Here is a 17,087-nt window from a genome sequence, read left to right on the forward strand (position 1 = left end):
ATGGTGGTCCAGGCCTGGGCCATGGCTCAATGGTCCAGGCACCTTGGCTGGTAATCCAGTCTGGCAGTGTGCCGCGGGTTCGACTCCCGATCCCGACGGCCTTTACTGCATGTCTTCCCCCCATCTCTCTCCCCATTTCCTGTCAGCCTACTGTCTGTCCCTCCATAAAAAATATAAAAAATAAAGGCAAAAGCCACAAAAAAAAACATTTAAAAAAAAAAGAATGGTGGTCCATTATTGGACAAGGGTTCCCACCGACATACATATGCCGAATTCCTCAGACACATATGATGTAAATTCTCCATTCATTGTCAATGGCATTTAATGTTTGTGTTCAGACAACACAAACATTAAACACTATAGCTGTTTATAGGAGGGGGCTAGCGCCCCTCATTCGCATTCCAGCCAATCACAATTTGCGTCCTCACCTTTTCCTTCAATGTTTCTGCTTACACAATGTTTGTGTTTACATAAACACCCAAAGCCAGGCATTCAATGTCAATGGCATTCAATGTTTGTGTTTACACAAACACTCAAAGCTGGCCATTCATTGTCAATGGCTTTCAGTGTTTGTGTTAACACAATGTTTGTGTTTACACAAACCCTCAAAGCTGGAAAATAAGGTTGTTCTCTTTGTAAGACAAGCTTTAACTTTCCTTACCTTTCCTAATAGTTCATGGAGCCCCAGGACCTGAGCACTGAAGACTCCCAGACAGATGTGGATGCTGGGCATGAGGCCCAGGAAGCCTCGCAGGTTCTTGGGAGCGATTTCTCCCAAGTACATCGGCACCACACTCAGAGAGATACCTGTTGAGATGGAGAAGAGAGAATGTACTGTATATTAGACACTACCATGAGCTATCACAAACAGGGGTTAGTACATTAAGCTATTTTTTGGTACATGTCAAACTTAGTATGTAGTGTTCTGTAGATTTTTATCAACTTTATTCCGCTGCCAACAATGATGTGTGCATGGCAGGGTATTGGAATGACTCCAGTGTGTGTCTGTCTGTATATCTGAGAATATGGACATCTCGAAAACAAATGGGCAGATGACTTTCATGATTTGGTAGGTATGATCTGCGCAAAAAGATGCTTAACCTTTTGGGTTGAAAAGGTCTAAGGCCAAGGTCACAGTTAAGTTCAAGGTCAGGTACAAATTACATAATTGATCATATCTCAGGATCATATCTCAGGAATGAAGACATAGATGTTAGTGCAGGCATATTTAGCACAACCAGGTGTGATTCATTGTAATTTTGTCTTTTGCTTTTTTTGTTCAGGTAAAAAGAGGACTTTGAATCACATTGCCCCAACAACCACATACAGTAGCCCGTGTGAAGTGAGGGCCGCTCTTATCATTATACATCATCATACATCATCTCATGAACAACTGAATTTATGTGATTGGTTAGCCTATTTGCTCGTCTACATATGACGTACATTTTTCCCTTCATTGTCAATGGCATTTAATGTTTGTGTTGCCACAAATTTACGTCATATTTGAGGCACATGACCTAATTTCTCCTTTCATTGTCAATGGCAAAAATGAGACGTGAGGGGACAAATTCTGTATATGCATAGCATCCCTCAAAAAATCACACGTTGAAGTGAGGGACGCTCTTATCATCATACATCATCACATTCCGGCCAATCACAATTGGCGCCCTCACCTTTTTTGTCATTCCGGCCAATCACAATTGTGTCTTCAGTTTGTTGCCCTCACTTTTTATGTACTTTGCTCAGCCAAATCATCGCTATGGGAAGATCAGCCAATCAAATCATTGCTAAAACTCACACAAACAGACAAAGCTGGGCATGGGCATAGGAGGACCCCTCAAAAAGGTGAATACCTGAGTGTACACCTGTGATGAAGCGTCCGATGATGACCATCTCAGGAGAACTGCAGGCTCTGCTGAAACCCATGAACCCTCCAGCTATAAACACCAGTCCTGCAGAATTCACCAGGGCACCTTTCCTACACGCACGCACGCACGCACGCACGCACACACGCACGCACAACACAACACAACACAACACAACACAACACAACACAACACAACACAACACAACACAACACAACACAACACAACACAACACAACACAACACAACACACACACAGTAATGACTGCTTACTGCTTACTCAACCTTATACAGTTAGTGTCAACAAAAGGACATGTAAACTGTATCTTTGCATCTCGCGCACACGCACGCACGCGCACACACACACACACACACACACACACACACACACACACACACACACACACACACACACACACACACACACACACACTCACACACAGTATTTTGAAAGCAGACATCTGCATGCATTTCTCAGTTTTACTACACAGTAAATTCCTCAGTATTAATTTAATGCCGATGTGCAAGTTAGCACACAGCTATAACAGATCTACAAACACTCAACAGACCTACGCCTTGTACGTGATGTGACGTGTGTGAGACAGATCTGTTTGAATTTTCATATTCCATCCTTATTGGCCAAGATTCACACCTAAAGTTTGCAGGAGTGGCCCTTTTTGAACAAAATGCCTGAAATCAAGAACGCAGTGTCCAATTGTGGTGAAACTTTGCACGCACATTCGCACTACGTTGAGGAAAAAATGCCACCCTTTTGACATTGAAAGAAAAAACACACATCCTCTGTTTCTTGCGACCAACAGCAGATACCGCCCGTGCCCATGGCTCTGTCCAATTCTTCATATTCCATAAGCATTGCTGGCCCACAATAACCTACTGTACCTGACCTGACGGAGACCTGTGTTCAGAGGAGCACTCGTTGTGAACACTTTCTCTTCCCACAAAGCAAAGTAAAGTAACAAAACAAAAACACATATAAGGCATCCATCCAACAACACTCCCTTACCTGCCATACTTGGTCACTAGTGTTCCCACCATCAGGGCACCAAACGTTCCTCCAATAGCAAAGATGGACACCGTGAGGGAGTAGTAGACAGTGAGAGTCTGCTCATCAAGACTCGACCCATGACGACTCCACATTGTCTGATTGTAGAAGTCCTTGATGTACTGTACAAATTATATCCATGAATAAACAAGACAAGCGAGTGGATTAATGGTTGAATTAACACATTCAACAAATCAAGTTAATAAACCAATGCGCAGAGAAGAACAAAATATGAGTGAGTGAAATAGTTGGAATGTCCAGATTGATGCACAAAATATGTCTAGGAAATTTGAATCAGAAGCTAATCTGTTGTGCAAGCCACTTAGTTTTGACTTAACTTTACTCCAGTGAAAAAGGCCTCGATCTGGTCAAATATTGTGGTTATTCAGATCAACCGCAGGTTTTTAACCACAATATAAGTACACAATTTTGAGTCATTGACAGTTTTAGGATAGCCAAAGGTTTAAAACCAGTATGTTGTTTGAGGAGTAATCATAGCAGTCACACATTTTACTGTGTAGTCTCTTTACTCAGCGTTACACTCCAGCTCCTGTGTTTCCATGTTTCAGTGCAGCGCCATTCATGCCCCTTTAACATCATTAACCCTGTGAATCCTTCAGTGGGTCAGCTGATGCTGTAAAGTTCTGCCAGTTCCAGTTCATGTAATGAAAGGCCATCAATGACACATTCCACTAAATGTTTCCAGTCATCCAAGATGCAAGAAGAGACCTAATTCAATTTGCCAACTGGGGCTGAACTGGGGCAGTTACACAGACTAAATCCTTGCACTAAGAACACATGCAATCGGCATGTGTAAAACTTTAATAGTAAGAGCTACAACTGCCCTACACAGGCAAAAAGCTGCACAAATTATTTGTATTTCAAGGTCAAAGGTAATTTTGCAATGTTATATTATATTATGAAATGCCTCAGATGGTTAAGTTCTCATTGAAGCACCCTTTTGTGAATTCATCATACAGTAGGTCATGCTTTATTAGTTTGGGATTCTTCTAATTAAAGCTCACTGAGAATGAGAATGATAGGGAGTAGAAGATACCGTCACTGTCAGGCAGAAAAACCTGTATGTCTAAAACGGTTACTTTATAGGAAATGGATCCAATGTAATTATGAATTAGTCACAAGCTTTTGTTAATACTTTCCATTGGATACATATTTATAAAACCCTCAGACAGACGTATAAGCCCTTTCAACCTGGCAACCCATTTAATTATAGGTGAAAAAAAATTCCACAAATGTTCGAAATCTGTTTACACTCACAGTGATGTGAGCGAATAGCTCACATCGCTATCCATTAACTTGTGAAATACATAAAAAGATGTGGAGAAACATGGAGTTACAAGGTTTCTGCCCGCCAGCAACAAAATGTGACATGGTAGAGGAAGTGAGCTTGGTGAGGTGAAAGAAGAGAGGTGTCAATACAGAGGTACTGTATACAGTATGTGTGGACATTATGAGATGGGTGTGAGAGTGTTCTCCCTCCGTGAGACACAGAGGTAAGCTTGTAAGATGTGTGCCGTCTTAAGGTGACGGTGAGCAGAAGAATAAGAGGCTCCAGTTGTTGAAAGTGTTCACTTATATGTGCACTTTGTGCAGCCTTTTGGTCAAGACAACGTCACATGACTTCAGTACTGATTTAAATCTCCTGACCTTTTTTTTCAGGGGGAAGGTCCCACAAAGATGGCATGCAGCCAACTAAATGAAGTTCGACAAGATTATCTATGACCGCTGTGTCTGTACTGTAGGCCATGCTGTTCCTCTTTTTCTTACTTTTCCTTTGTTTAACATTGCCTTACTTACTTTGCCCAATTAATGTTGAAGGCTCAGACTTCTTTTTTAAACAGAGCCTTTCTGCTTAACCATTCTATGACCTGCAAAAAGCTTCTCCACAATTGGGCAAATTGGGCATAAGCATTCTATAGTGTAAAACAATAGATCGAATCATTCTAATTCACTACCCAATGTGCATGTTACTTTAATAGTTGCAAGAAAAAGTCAAGAAGTGATCTGACATGTTTGCATTTGCCCACAAAGCATGTCTAAGAAATCATCAAGTTTTAGCACAATGTGAGGCAGTTATACGATCCTATCCTCGTCACATTGGCCAACTGACACGCTCACATGTGAGTCCGTCCATGGCCAAACAGGCATTGCTGACAGTTCAGGGGGGTCATAGATAGCATACCAAACCACGGAGAATGAACCATATCGGCTCAGCGGAGCACATGACGCTGTACAAGGAGAGGATGATATGGTATGACAAAGAGCTGGCTTCAAATTTGACACAGTGGCCGTGTGACTCCACGCAGACAATAAAGCAGCGTTTGATCATCATGTGCACTGGTCATCACTATTTTCATTTGAATGTTAAACAGAGATTCAGCTTTTGCAGGAACTAAATTAATCAACAATTAGATATCCAACACTCACGTTTTGTTTAGTGCCTCATCAGTCTCACGAAAGCCAGGAAGACAGCTAGGTTTTTAGGTGAAGCATCACAGCTCATCCCTTGATTACTAATGATACCAACATATTATGCAGCAACAGATATTGGAGTACCGCTATACAACATCTACCTGTATAAATGTGTACAGCAGATACAGTACTGTACTGTACTAAGCTGTAGACTTATTTTAATCATTGATAATATTTATTGTCTGAAAATATTTGCATCTTTCGTTCATGCTTTGTTTTGACAACCTTGGGCATTTTTTTACACTAGTTGTATAGTAGAGGGAGAGACAGGAACTGTAAGCTATAGGAAATGAGACATGATGAGAGTCGAATTCAAACTTCTGGACTCTTGACTCACAAGGAGCTTAATATGGTCAGTGCATTATTTGGCTGTCCCAAAATACACCTAATCTTTTAGCTTTGAAGTCGAGAACCTGCACTTGATAGTATTTTATTTGAAGTAAAAGGACAATATTTCTGCCCCAGTGGCCTAAAATGTTGCCTTTTTTTTGTTGCTTCAAACCATGTGAGAAAGTGACAGAGTGAATGGTTCTCGACATCTAACTTTCCAACCCAGCAGTTGTAAAGGGATGTACATGTCATGTGACAACAAGAAATTATTCATGTGTAATGAAGATGACATGTGTCTTTCTTGGATGGATGTTGCTCATGCTTTGGAATTTTGAAATGTGGAATCCGCAGTTAATTCTATCTCTGTGAACAGGGAATATTTTCACTTGTTCCTTCCAAATAACAAACACATTCACATTTAAGATGGTCATTTTCATTCAGATTAGATACAATCTTTGGAATTGGCTAAAAAATATTCCCATTTCCCAATATGAGTTTCTAAAACATTCCTTTAACCAGGGATGCATTTCCAAATCATGAACAATATTTCAAAGCTCAGGCTAATGATGATGATGATGATGATAATGGATGCATGATGGTGATAACAGTACACACCTCTGTAGGAGAATTGACAACAGCCAAATTGTAGCCATAGAGCATGGAGCTTCCAAACGACGATAGGAAAGCCACTGCCAGCAGTGACCTGGTGAGCTGAGGAAGGAAGGAAAGGAGAGCAAAGCATGACAAACCAGCAGAATACAAACAACTATACATTTACTGTACTGTACTGTGCTCAACATCCAGGAACGGTACCGGGGCACGAGTCTGGTTCCAACGGGCCGTCCCGTGTCCAAAACGGTCGAGAAACGTGCCGAGTTACCGTGTGGGGTTCCCCGGAACATACAGACCCCCAGGAATGTACTTTTTGTGGCAAAAGTGCTCAAACCTTCTTTCTTTTTCCTGCCTTGATTTCTTACCCTTACCCCCCCAGTAACAGTAACACAAACATGAGAACAGGAACATTGCAGAAGACTACAGTCCAAGCACCATTGAAGTGTATCCTGTGGTACTGCCTGATCAGTATAAAGAACACAGTTGCAGTGTTAAAGATTCAATTTAAAGTGTACGTGCAATAGGTAGAGGATGACACAAGCATTACCAAGTTTAGGAATTAAATTCCCTCTGAAGAAGCTCAGTGGGTATACAGCATACATTAGTAGGGTTAGGGGTTACATTCCCTCAGTAGACCACGATAGGGCTAGCCTGCAAATATCGATAGTTTTCTTAGCGATCCTTCTATTTTTTATGTATCAACTAATGTGCTGTGGTTTACGGAGTGAGCTTCCATTCCATTCCTATGATCACACATGCTGAAAGTGTAAATACGGATGATAGTACAAGATGATCTGGGTAAAATCATCCTATACAATCTAAATGCACTGTATGATCATTAGATGATAGTACAAGATGATCTGGGTAAAATCATCCTATACAATCTAAATGCACTGTATGATCATTAGATGAGTTTTTGAGGGGCGCTAGCCTCTCCTATATTCAGCTATATTTGGATTTGGATTGACGATAAATTCAGAGGGTCCAGGAGATAGGCTCCTGCTCTATGGGCCACATGGCTTAGAAACAGTTTGTCCCCAATTCTACTTAATTACTTATTTTATAGGTGAGGCCTCTATAGTATACATGTTAATATGAACTTAACATAAGCAGCTTGGTGAGGTAAACAGAAAACAGCTTACAGTACATGACCTGAATTTTCACACAACACAAACTCACTGTTACTATGTTTATTTCTAGGATTGTTTATGTCAAGATCAAGTCATTCAAACAAAGTGTAGATTAAACCACTCCTCCAATAGCACAATTGTAGCAGTCATTTCATTTCAAGTTGTTTTTCTCCCCGACACATATTAGTTCAATTTCTTTTCGCATTTGATGGACTTATGAAATATTATTTAAATATATTTTTTCTTTTGTGATTAGTATTTTATTGGATTTTCTTTTTCAGACACAAACACCCACAATACCAGTAACAACAATACAGAACAAACAATGGAGAAAAAAGAAAAGAAAAAAAGGGTTTGACACTAATCGACAGTCACAGTACAAAAAAAGGAGGGAAGGAAGGGGAGGGAGGCTGTGTTCTTCTCGATAGAGACATATGTGAGCAGGCGAAGATCTACTGTAGGGGGGGGGGGGGGGGGGCAGCCAGTAGTCTGTCATTACGTAGTGCTATCATACAGAAGGAATCTGTCCCACTTCTGGTGGAACTGATCTATCCTATTTTTCATAGAGAATGATACTCTTTCATATGATGCTGTACTGTTTAGTAAGTTAAATATAGTTAAATATAACATTTAAACATTGCTACAATATATAATTTGGCCTGCCCATATAAGCACATATTGGTTGGATCAGAGATTCTGGATATGCCTATATGGAAGTATAGGTGCCCTCAACGTCTCCACACACCCTTATGTCCTTGCCGATGTGCGCGCTGAGTTTGAAGTCGGTCGGTCGGTCTCATTAAGCACATGATGACCATATACAGTATGTACTGTATACTATAGAGGTCGGATCTGTGGCTCACAACCGGATCTATGGTTATGTGTGAGTAATAGTGACATGGCTGTATATGGGTGTATCAGGTTTGTTTAAGGTTATGTCTGAGGAGATTTTCTCATTGAGTACCTGTAATTATGCTCTGGACCACTAGTGGTCCGTGAACCACAGGGTGGGAAACCTTCTAGACCACAGCCAGATTAGTACAGTTAAGCAATTAGCTCAGTAATGTCTCATAATAGCATTTATCAGCAGCATTAATGAGCTACAGTATAGACTCCTATGCAACATATAGGAGTCTGTGAGTTTTGGACTGTGCTGTACTGTGCTGTGCCATGCTGGCTTATGCCAAGAACAGCATGACCCAGTCAGAGAACACCTGAAGTAGACCAAGCAAGCTGCTGGCACCCCATTAGACTAAGACCAGTATGAATGCCCTACTGTTTGTCCAGCCATCCTAGTTTACTGTCAGAGGAGAGCATTAGCTGGAGAGGACCACTACACCTAACATCCTCAGTGCTAATTCATCTTTCTCTTAGGTGTTGTTGGACTGAACTCTTCGTTCCAATTAAAACAGATAAGAATAAGATAAGTGCTTGAAAAACCTATTGCAGTTTACAACAGGTATTGTAACTTTGTGTGGTAGGCAAGAACAAGCAAAGACCCTGAATGTTTAAAGCCAGTGCCACATGTGTCACACAACATCTAACCAAGCTAGAGGTTGTGTATTGCAGCAGTGAAATTGCTGAGAATAACCTGCAGCTGACCCCTTGGCTGCCATCCTAAATTCCAGCAGCACAACCATACAGTAGGCATCACTAAGTACCCATAGTTAAAAATAACCCTTTCTATCCCCCTCAATAAGTCTCAGTTCCAGGCTGCAGGAATCAAAAATACACTACTGAGTTACCAAATTTTGGGGTCCGACACCAATTACAGTCCAATACCACCAATTACAGATGTTTTGTGAAAACTACTCGCATTTTCTTTTTAAATCTATTTGAAAAACGTCATGTCAATGTCAAAACCAGAATAAAAAATCACACCCGTGTGAACTGAGTGGTGCAAAAATGGGACCCAGTGCATCCCTGCTTGGCACTCAAGGGTTGGATTGGGGGTAAGTCACTGCGACATACTGGCTACCAGCGTCATGTCCAGGGGGTGTACTTGTACATCAAGCTGCCTCACGCTACAGAAACAGGAGATAGGCTCTTGCCCTGTGGGCCTCATGTCTCGACAAGGCTTACTTAAAGTAAGCATTTTTATCCGAGCGCCCCGGCTACTTTTCTCAAACGGGGTTCGTTTGGGAAATTCACAGTTGCACACCGGGAGCGCACTCGTCTATTAGTCTGTATTGGCAGTGCAGTCAGCGTGCCTATATCGAACACACCGAATGCCACACTCCTCCCGACCGATAGGGGCGCGTAGTTGAAAGCCCATGGCAAAAAAACAGCTCGGATAAAAATGCTTTTTACGCGGGATGCAGCAATGCTAATCACTGTACCAGCAAATTTCTAACACCCGTGGCACATGTGGCGAGTACTTTATATTGGGAATCTGAATGTTCATGTACACGTTTACAATGTAAATGTAGCGATCGCGTAAAACAGGCGGAAATCAAGCCATGACGCTCGGGAAGTACGAGCGTCATGTGAACCATGGCTAGTCTGCTCTGCACCATGTCTGCACTTTTCTGCAGCACTACTTCTGATTCTGATCATCTGTTACAAAGTGTGAATGAATGTGATTTCCTGCCAATGTCTTAGATAGATTAATCCCTTGTCATATCAGGACCACAGGATGAAACAAAGGTACAGGTAAAGGTAGAGAAAAGTACAGTATAGGCTGGTAAAGGTAGAGAGAAGTACAGAATAGGCTGGTAAAGGTAGAGAGAAGTACAGAATAGGCTGGCAAAGGTAGAGAAAGTACAGAATAGGCTGGTCAGGTGTGCATAGTGTATTGGCTACCAGTAGTGGAAAGGTCTACTTTTCAGTTTTCAGCTTCTTGTCGTCCTGTCATGAAACTTTGTGTCTGGACTGTCTGACTCCATTCTCTCTTGCTTTAAATCGTCATAGCTCATAAGCAAGCATCTATCCCTGTTTTATGGGTTTAGGTCTTTAGTCATATCTGGAGGTCAAAAGGGCTGATCCACTTGGATTCCATAATTTGAAGAAGTGACTGGACACTCGCTAATATAGGCCCCTCCCACTAATTTTGCAAGCCAATTACAATGTCACGTCACCCCTGTAATCATGTGTAAGTAATTCGGAGCGGATTTATCCCCCCCAAAAATCATTTTTCTGCAACAAACAAGTGTGTTCGTCTTGAAGGGCCAAAAGCTCTTATTGGCCCTTATTGGCCACATAGGCCCTGGGCCATGGATATTGGCCAAGGATTATTTATTTATTTTTATTGTTTGTTTGTTTTTTAAGGGAAGGGAACTTTGAGGCTTTTGAGATTAGTAGTATGATTCTGAATCCATTCCAAGCATTAGTTTTGCACGAAAAACACTCCTTGGCCTAAATTCGGCCATAGCCACTTGCAGACCTCATCACATTTGTGATGACGGCTATATGGCTGTTTTTAGGCAAAGAGTGTTTTTCGTGCAAAACTAACTGACTTTTTTTGCCTTATATAGGTTGTCTATGGTGTGGTATACAAAAATGGCCATAACCTTTTTTTGCGATACGCTCTGTTACGGCAGAGCAGGCCTCTCATTCTGTGGACCTTTCAAAAACCCTCACTATCGTATTGAATGTGTAGGTGACACTGGGAAATACAATTGCAACAGGCGCTTCTTGATGCCGGCCCGTCACACCCGGTGCTGCCAAGATCCCGCCCGTAGCTGTGACTGATTGGTTTGCCTCTGCGCGGGTCGGTTTCAACGCTCGATCAGTCCGATATTTCATATTCTGTCCTAGTTGGCTAACATTGGCTTTCAAAGTTTGCAGGGTTGGCCCGTTTTGAACAAAAAGCCTCAAATCATGAACGCAGCGTGCCATTTACTTGAAATCTTTCACGCACTTTCCTACTAGGCTGAGGAATATATCCCACCCTTTTCACTTTGGCCTATTATAGCGCCACCAGGAGGCCACAACCTGACCTGCCCTGGAAAAAGCCCCGAGGGGCACTTTTTCTAGTTTTCTTTTTCTTTTTTTGTATTCTTTATTTTTTCCCAGCTTCCACCCATATCCATATAGCCAACAAGTGGGCTATGATAAACAGCCAGAGATCTATATGTTTGTGTTTGTCACCGTTTGACTTGATTGAGGACAATAGTGGGGAAAAATCACACCCAGTGTGAAGTGAGGGGCGCTATTAAAGTCTAACTCATGTTGATTAGGTGATGTAATAGTGATGTAAAACGGTCAGTGCCAACATAAACATTAAACGCCATTAACAATAAAGAGACAATATGACGTAATGAGTTACATTATGGTTAAATTTCCCCTTCATTGTCAATGGCGTTTACAAAACAAACATTGAACTAAAGACAAACATTAAACCTGTGTATAGGAGGGCCTCAAAAATGATTTGAGATGCTGAATAATGAATATAGAGTCACCACTCACCACACATGAAAAATAATGACCATAACCCACTAGGAAATAGGAATCCATGCGTTCGGATATGCGCACCGGGAGCGCACTCACGTTTAGTTTGTGGGTAGGCTATTGCACAGTGCGCTCAGTGCGCTATATCCGAACGCACAACTATGACAGGCACACGGACGGTAGCCTCTGGCTAATGACAAAATTGTAAAATTAGTTTGGATAAAAGAAAGAAAACACTCACCCCGCCGAATCTCTCATCGCTTGGTATTAATACTTCCTCCGCCATTTAAGTCCTACGAACTCCCTTGTAAATGATTTACTGTTTCCAAAGGAAACCGTTCAAAGCTATGCTGAACTTTCTATAGGTCTTCTAAAACCGGCATCTCTCCATCCATGTCCATTCAGAGTTGTCTTGGAGGAAGAGGCGTGTAGCCTAATTCTGATGGGCGTAGTTGATCAAAGTTTCGAGGCCCAATCATAGCAGCAAGAACAAGCCCTGCTTAGATCCCATAGCAGGCAGGTTGCGCTGTGAATGGTTATCATAGCGCAACCTTTGATTGCTACTGATTTTACAGGCTATGGGATTGTGTGAGTTTCATTCATTCTATTGTTTTAATTTGTGTACAAATCGGCATAGTGCATACCGTAGGCTGAAATAAAAATAATATGGAAATTCATTATTAATTGAGTAAAAACAAAAACTAGAACAGCATATAGTTAGAACAAAAGGAAATAAAACTAAATTAAAGCTAGCTGATTTCATCCCACTTTTCCCATAAAAAAAATCACATGATTGATGATGATAAACATGAGTCTGTTTAGGTTGAGATTGTTTACTCAACAAAACCTTTAATTCTAAGGTAGCCTGCTATCACATAGTAGCTTTATAGGCTATTGTGTATGATAGAATACATAAACTGTATATGCTTTCCCATATACAAAACCTATATTGACCTCTGTGGATTTCCTCTTTTGATTGGATCACTTTCTTTTAACCCAGAACACTAAACCCAGGTGATTTCACCGGACAATTATGTTTATGTGATTTTCATAATGTACTGATGTCTGCCGTGGGTGCTTGTGTACCTTCAGGATGCTCAGTGACATCATAGTGTTTCCCTGGCCACATCTCTGCTTTTTTGTTGTTGTATTTTTTTTCTTTCCATACAGGCAGGTGTTCGGGTGAATTTCACCTGGTTTAGTGATCCCATTCCCACAATGGGCAATTATCACTGGAGTGCAGAGTAGGCTACCTCAAATTGCCATGTATTGTTGTATTTTAATATAATGAGAAGTGATTTTTGATTGCAACCATATAGGTCGCATTTACTATGAAAACCTGCATTTCCGTGTGTCACGTCACACCTCACATCATGTTGATCTGACCCCCCATGCCAAAGCGCCAGCGCTCGCACAGCAGTCTTCCGTCTGCGTGCACGCGACCTCAGGGCGCCTTATTGGTTTTTCCGACCATAGGTCGTATTTACTATGAAAACCTGCATCTCCGTGTGTTAGTCACGCCTCCATATATGGTCACGCCTCGTGACATCACACCTCCATATATGGTCACGCCTCGTGATATCACGCCTCCATATATGTCATTGGTCACATCTCGTGACATCACACCAACCATATATGGTCACGTCTCGTGGCATCATGCCTTGTGACATGTCACGCCACCATATGGCCATCTCCATATATGAAGATCACAACACTGACCTCATCTAATCCTGGATAACCATACATGGAGAAGACTGGATCATCACCTAGATCTGCATATATGGAGCCGGCCAGCAACTCTACATCTGACCTCAAACCTCAAACCCTTAGATCTCCATATATCGAGATGACCTGTTCTGACATTCCATATGTTGATCCTTCCCCACCCGCCCTTCCTGTTTTGACATTCCATATGTTGATCTGACCTAATCAAACCCTGTACACTCAAGACACGCTCCATATATGGCCAGCAGACTGCAGACTGCTGGGCGAGCACTGGCGCTTTTGCATGGGGGGGTCAGGTCAGATCAACATATGGAATGAATTCTGTACGGGCCATATATGGAGCGTGTCTTGAGTGTACAAGGTTTGATGAGGTCAGATTAACATATGGAATGTCAGAATAGGTCAGCTCCATATATGGAGATATAAGGGTGGCAGTTTCTTGAGCCTTAATTTTCGGGCTTGATGAGAACTCTAGTTTTCGCCGGCTGCCGGGCGCGGCTCGGTGGCTGCACTAATAACTTCTAGAATTTAAATGGTATCATGATAACAGGTATCAGTCAAAAGGGAGACATTGAAGAGGAAGGATGGATGGGGAAGGATCAACATATGGAATGTTAGAACAGGTCAGCTCCATATATGGAGATTTAAGGGTTTGAGGTTTGAGGTCAGATGTAGAGTTGCTGGCCAATATTGATGACATCAGGGATCTCCATATAATTATGGGCTTAATAATGACATCAGGGATCTCCATCCCTGATGATGTCACGTGATGCCACGTGCTCCATCCCTGATGATGTCACGTGATGTCACGTGCTCTCTCACCTGGGGTGTGACCAACACACAGGAAATGCGCAATTCCATAGTTAACTGTATACATTATGTCGCAATAATAAATAATAATACAGAGCTTTTAACAATACAAATCACACCCGTGTGAAGTGAGGGGCGTTCTTATTATCGTACATCATCATGACGTAACATGTCGATTTGCTCGTCCGCATATGACGGACATTCTCTGTTCATAATCAATGGAAATTGAATGTTTGTGTAGGACAAAAATAGCCGATTTGCTCGTCCACAATGACGTAAATTCTCCATTCATTGTCAATGGGAATTTAATGTTTGTGTAGGCCTAAGACAAAAATCTACACTAATAGCTGAATATTAGGAGGGGAGGTAAACAAAGGGGTACGTGGGATTATAGGGAATGCATCAATGCAAGTCTGAAAAGGTGGGTTTTGAGTGTTGCTAATAGCCTACACAGGGAGGCCGGTCACTCATGGAGAATCACTATCTGTGTAATCCATAACGCACACAACATAATTGACATAACATAATAAAGCACATAAATTATGTTGTCTGCGTTTTGGATTACACCATGAGTGATTCTCCATGAGTGACCCTCCCTGTGATGATATTAGAATGGTGTGTATAACAAGCCTATCATAGTGAGACTGACCATTCCTCTGGGCAATGGGATGTAGATTCTACCCTACCAGCAGCAAATTGCTCCCCCCCCCCAGGGGCCCAGGCCATGAGGCTTCCTGGCAGATTGCCGCTGTCACATGATGGCTATAGGTGTGTGTGTGTGTGTGTGTGTGTGTGTGTGTGTGTGTGTGTGTGTGTGTGTGTGTGTGTGTGTGTGTGTGTGTGTGTGTGTGTGTGTGTGTGTGTGTGCACGCGCGCGTGCGTGCGTTCGCATGTGAGTTCACTGACAACACCGTGAACTGTAGTGTCTAGTTGATGATAAGACAGTTAGATACTTCACACCAGGCCTATAGCAGCTGTGGTATGAACACAGGTGCCCCATTCACGCAGCAGGGTGAAAAAAATAATAATTCAAACTTGTCTTCACTTGCGGTCTCTCTTCCAATGATGTTAGTTGCTCAGTATAACCTTTTATTTTGTCCCTAGAAACCCAGTGTTCTGAGAGAATGGCTGTGCTTTTTAAGTGTAGTCATGCCATTGTCCATGTGCTGTATTATTAATGGACTAGTATTGATTGGAAAAATGAGTATACAATGATTCTTGGATCACAGTATTGTTTGGTCCCCTTTGGCTCTGACCTTACTTGTTGTTATTACTATTACTACTTTTAGTCACTTTAGATTAAAAAAAGAGCTTTGTGTGTTGTATATGAAATATAATTATTCATTATTGATAACTAGGATACATACTGAAGAGCAAGACCAGAAGACTTCAAGGCTTTAGCTTTATGTATTGCGGTCTTGGAAGTGTCTTGGCTCAGAGCAGCTTGGACCAGCTCACTGCACTTTGATGTTGCTTTGATGCAATGATACTGCTACGCATCCCCTCTCAGTGGCACTTTAGTCACAGTGGCCTGCCCTGCACATGACTGCCAGACATCAGTGCAACATCACTGTGATTTCATGGAAAGGCACTGCAGTGGAGACCATCCCCTCTTCTCTGAGGCATGGGCTTCTTGAGAGGAATATGCTCATAGTACCTTATATTGAATGATTTGACATGGAAATTAACATCATTTTTATAGCCTTGAAATAAAATGGCTTTCAAAGTCAAGCTTTGTGCATAGTTGTTGCTTTTCAGTCCAGCACAGTACTTGTTACATGTGTTTTAAAACAATTTCAAGTAGAAATGTAAGTAGAAGAAATAACAAATAAATAAAAACTCCATTGCTCAGAAAGTATTGGTTATATACAGTAACTGCAAAACTAAACTACATGTCTAGACAGAATCTACCTGTAATGAAAGTGCATAACAGCATCAGTTAGAATAGATAGCAAACCTACATGGCTTGAAGTGCAAAGCAGTATAACTGTATAGTTTAACATTTATCAGTCATAGTCTGTCATAGGTTTGTTTACAGTAGCCACAGGAAAGTGGCCACGTAGTCTGGGAATTATATCAACTCAGTAGGCCTACTTGTTCATCAGCCTGATGGTGGCCATGAAGTAAAAAGTACTTCACAGTATTTTAGTGTGCACGGCTTGCAAGACAAGGATAACCAAACAGGCTATGGCTGAGTGGTGGTGGATATATCCCCAACAATCCGTTCAGCCTTGGCCACGACGCACCAATTCTTGTATATTCCCTGGAAGGAAGGAAGCTCACCTCCAATGATGCGCTGGGCTGTCCGTATCACCCTCTGCAGTGACTTCTGTTCAAGAACAACTCCCTATACCAGCTGCAGTGTGCAACATGAGATAAGTCATTTATATATCACTTTCAGTTTCAGTATTAGTCTGTTCCTATCTAAATGTCTGTACCCACAAAGACAATACATTTTGCTATCGTTCCAGTGGTTATTTTTATTTATTTAACAGGGACAATGCACATTAATCAACACGTAATTTAATCCAGTTGTTTTAACGCACCCCTCACCAACCTTAATCCAGTCGGACCAATGCTATGTCTAACCAATGCTATGTCTAAAGTATGCCTCCCATGGGGCAGAGTTAGCCATAAGCTAATTTTCAGCTGTAGTCCCTGAGCAGGCTCT

General features: G+C 41.8%; 1 protein-coding gene across 1 annotated transcript in view; it reads right to left on the reverse strand.

The window, feature by feature from the left end:
- Positions 1 to 12,242, reverse strand: part of LOC306922094 (solute carrier family 2, facilitated glucose transporter member 9-like) — a gene marked incomplete at its 3' end in the record, with an annotated part of 22,205 nt that extends 9,963 nt beyond the window's left edge. Inside the window, exons 1-5 of the mRNA XM_079499487.1 lie at positions 12,123 to 12,242; positions 6,366 to 6,461; positions 2,889 to 3,049; positions 1,854 to 1,978; positions 662 to 807 (exon numbers count right to left, since the gene is read on the reverse strand). Coding sequence (XP_079355613.1) covers positions 662 to 807; positions 1,854 to 1,978; positions 2,889 to 3,049; positions 6,366 to 6,461; positions 12,123 to 12,167 — 573 coding nt within the window. The 5' untranslated portion in view covers positions 12,168 to 12,242. The remainder of the gene's footprint in view (positions 1 to 661; positions 808 to 1,853; positions 1,979 to 2,888; positions 3,050 to 6,365; positions 6,462 to 12,122) is intronic.
- Between the last annotated feature and the right edge of the window lie 4,845 nt (positions 12,243 to 17,087).

This window comes from Electrona antarctica, assembly GCF_951216825.1.
Source record: "Electrona antarctica genome assembly, chromosome: 4".
NCBI lineage: Eukaryota > Metazoa > Chordata > Actinopteri > Myctophiformes > Myctophidae > Electrona > Electrona antarctica.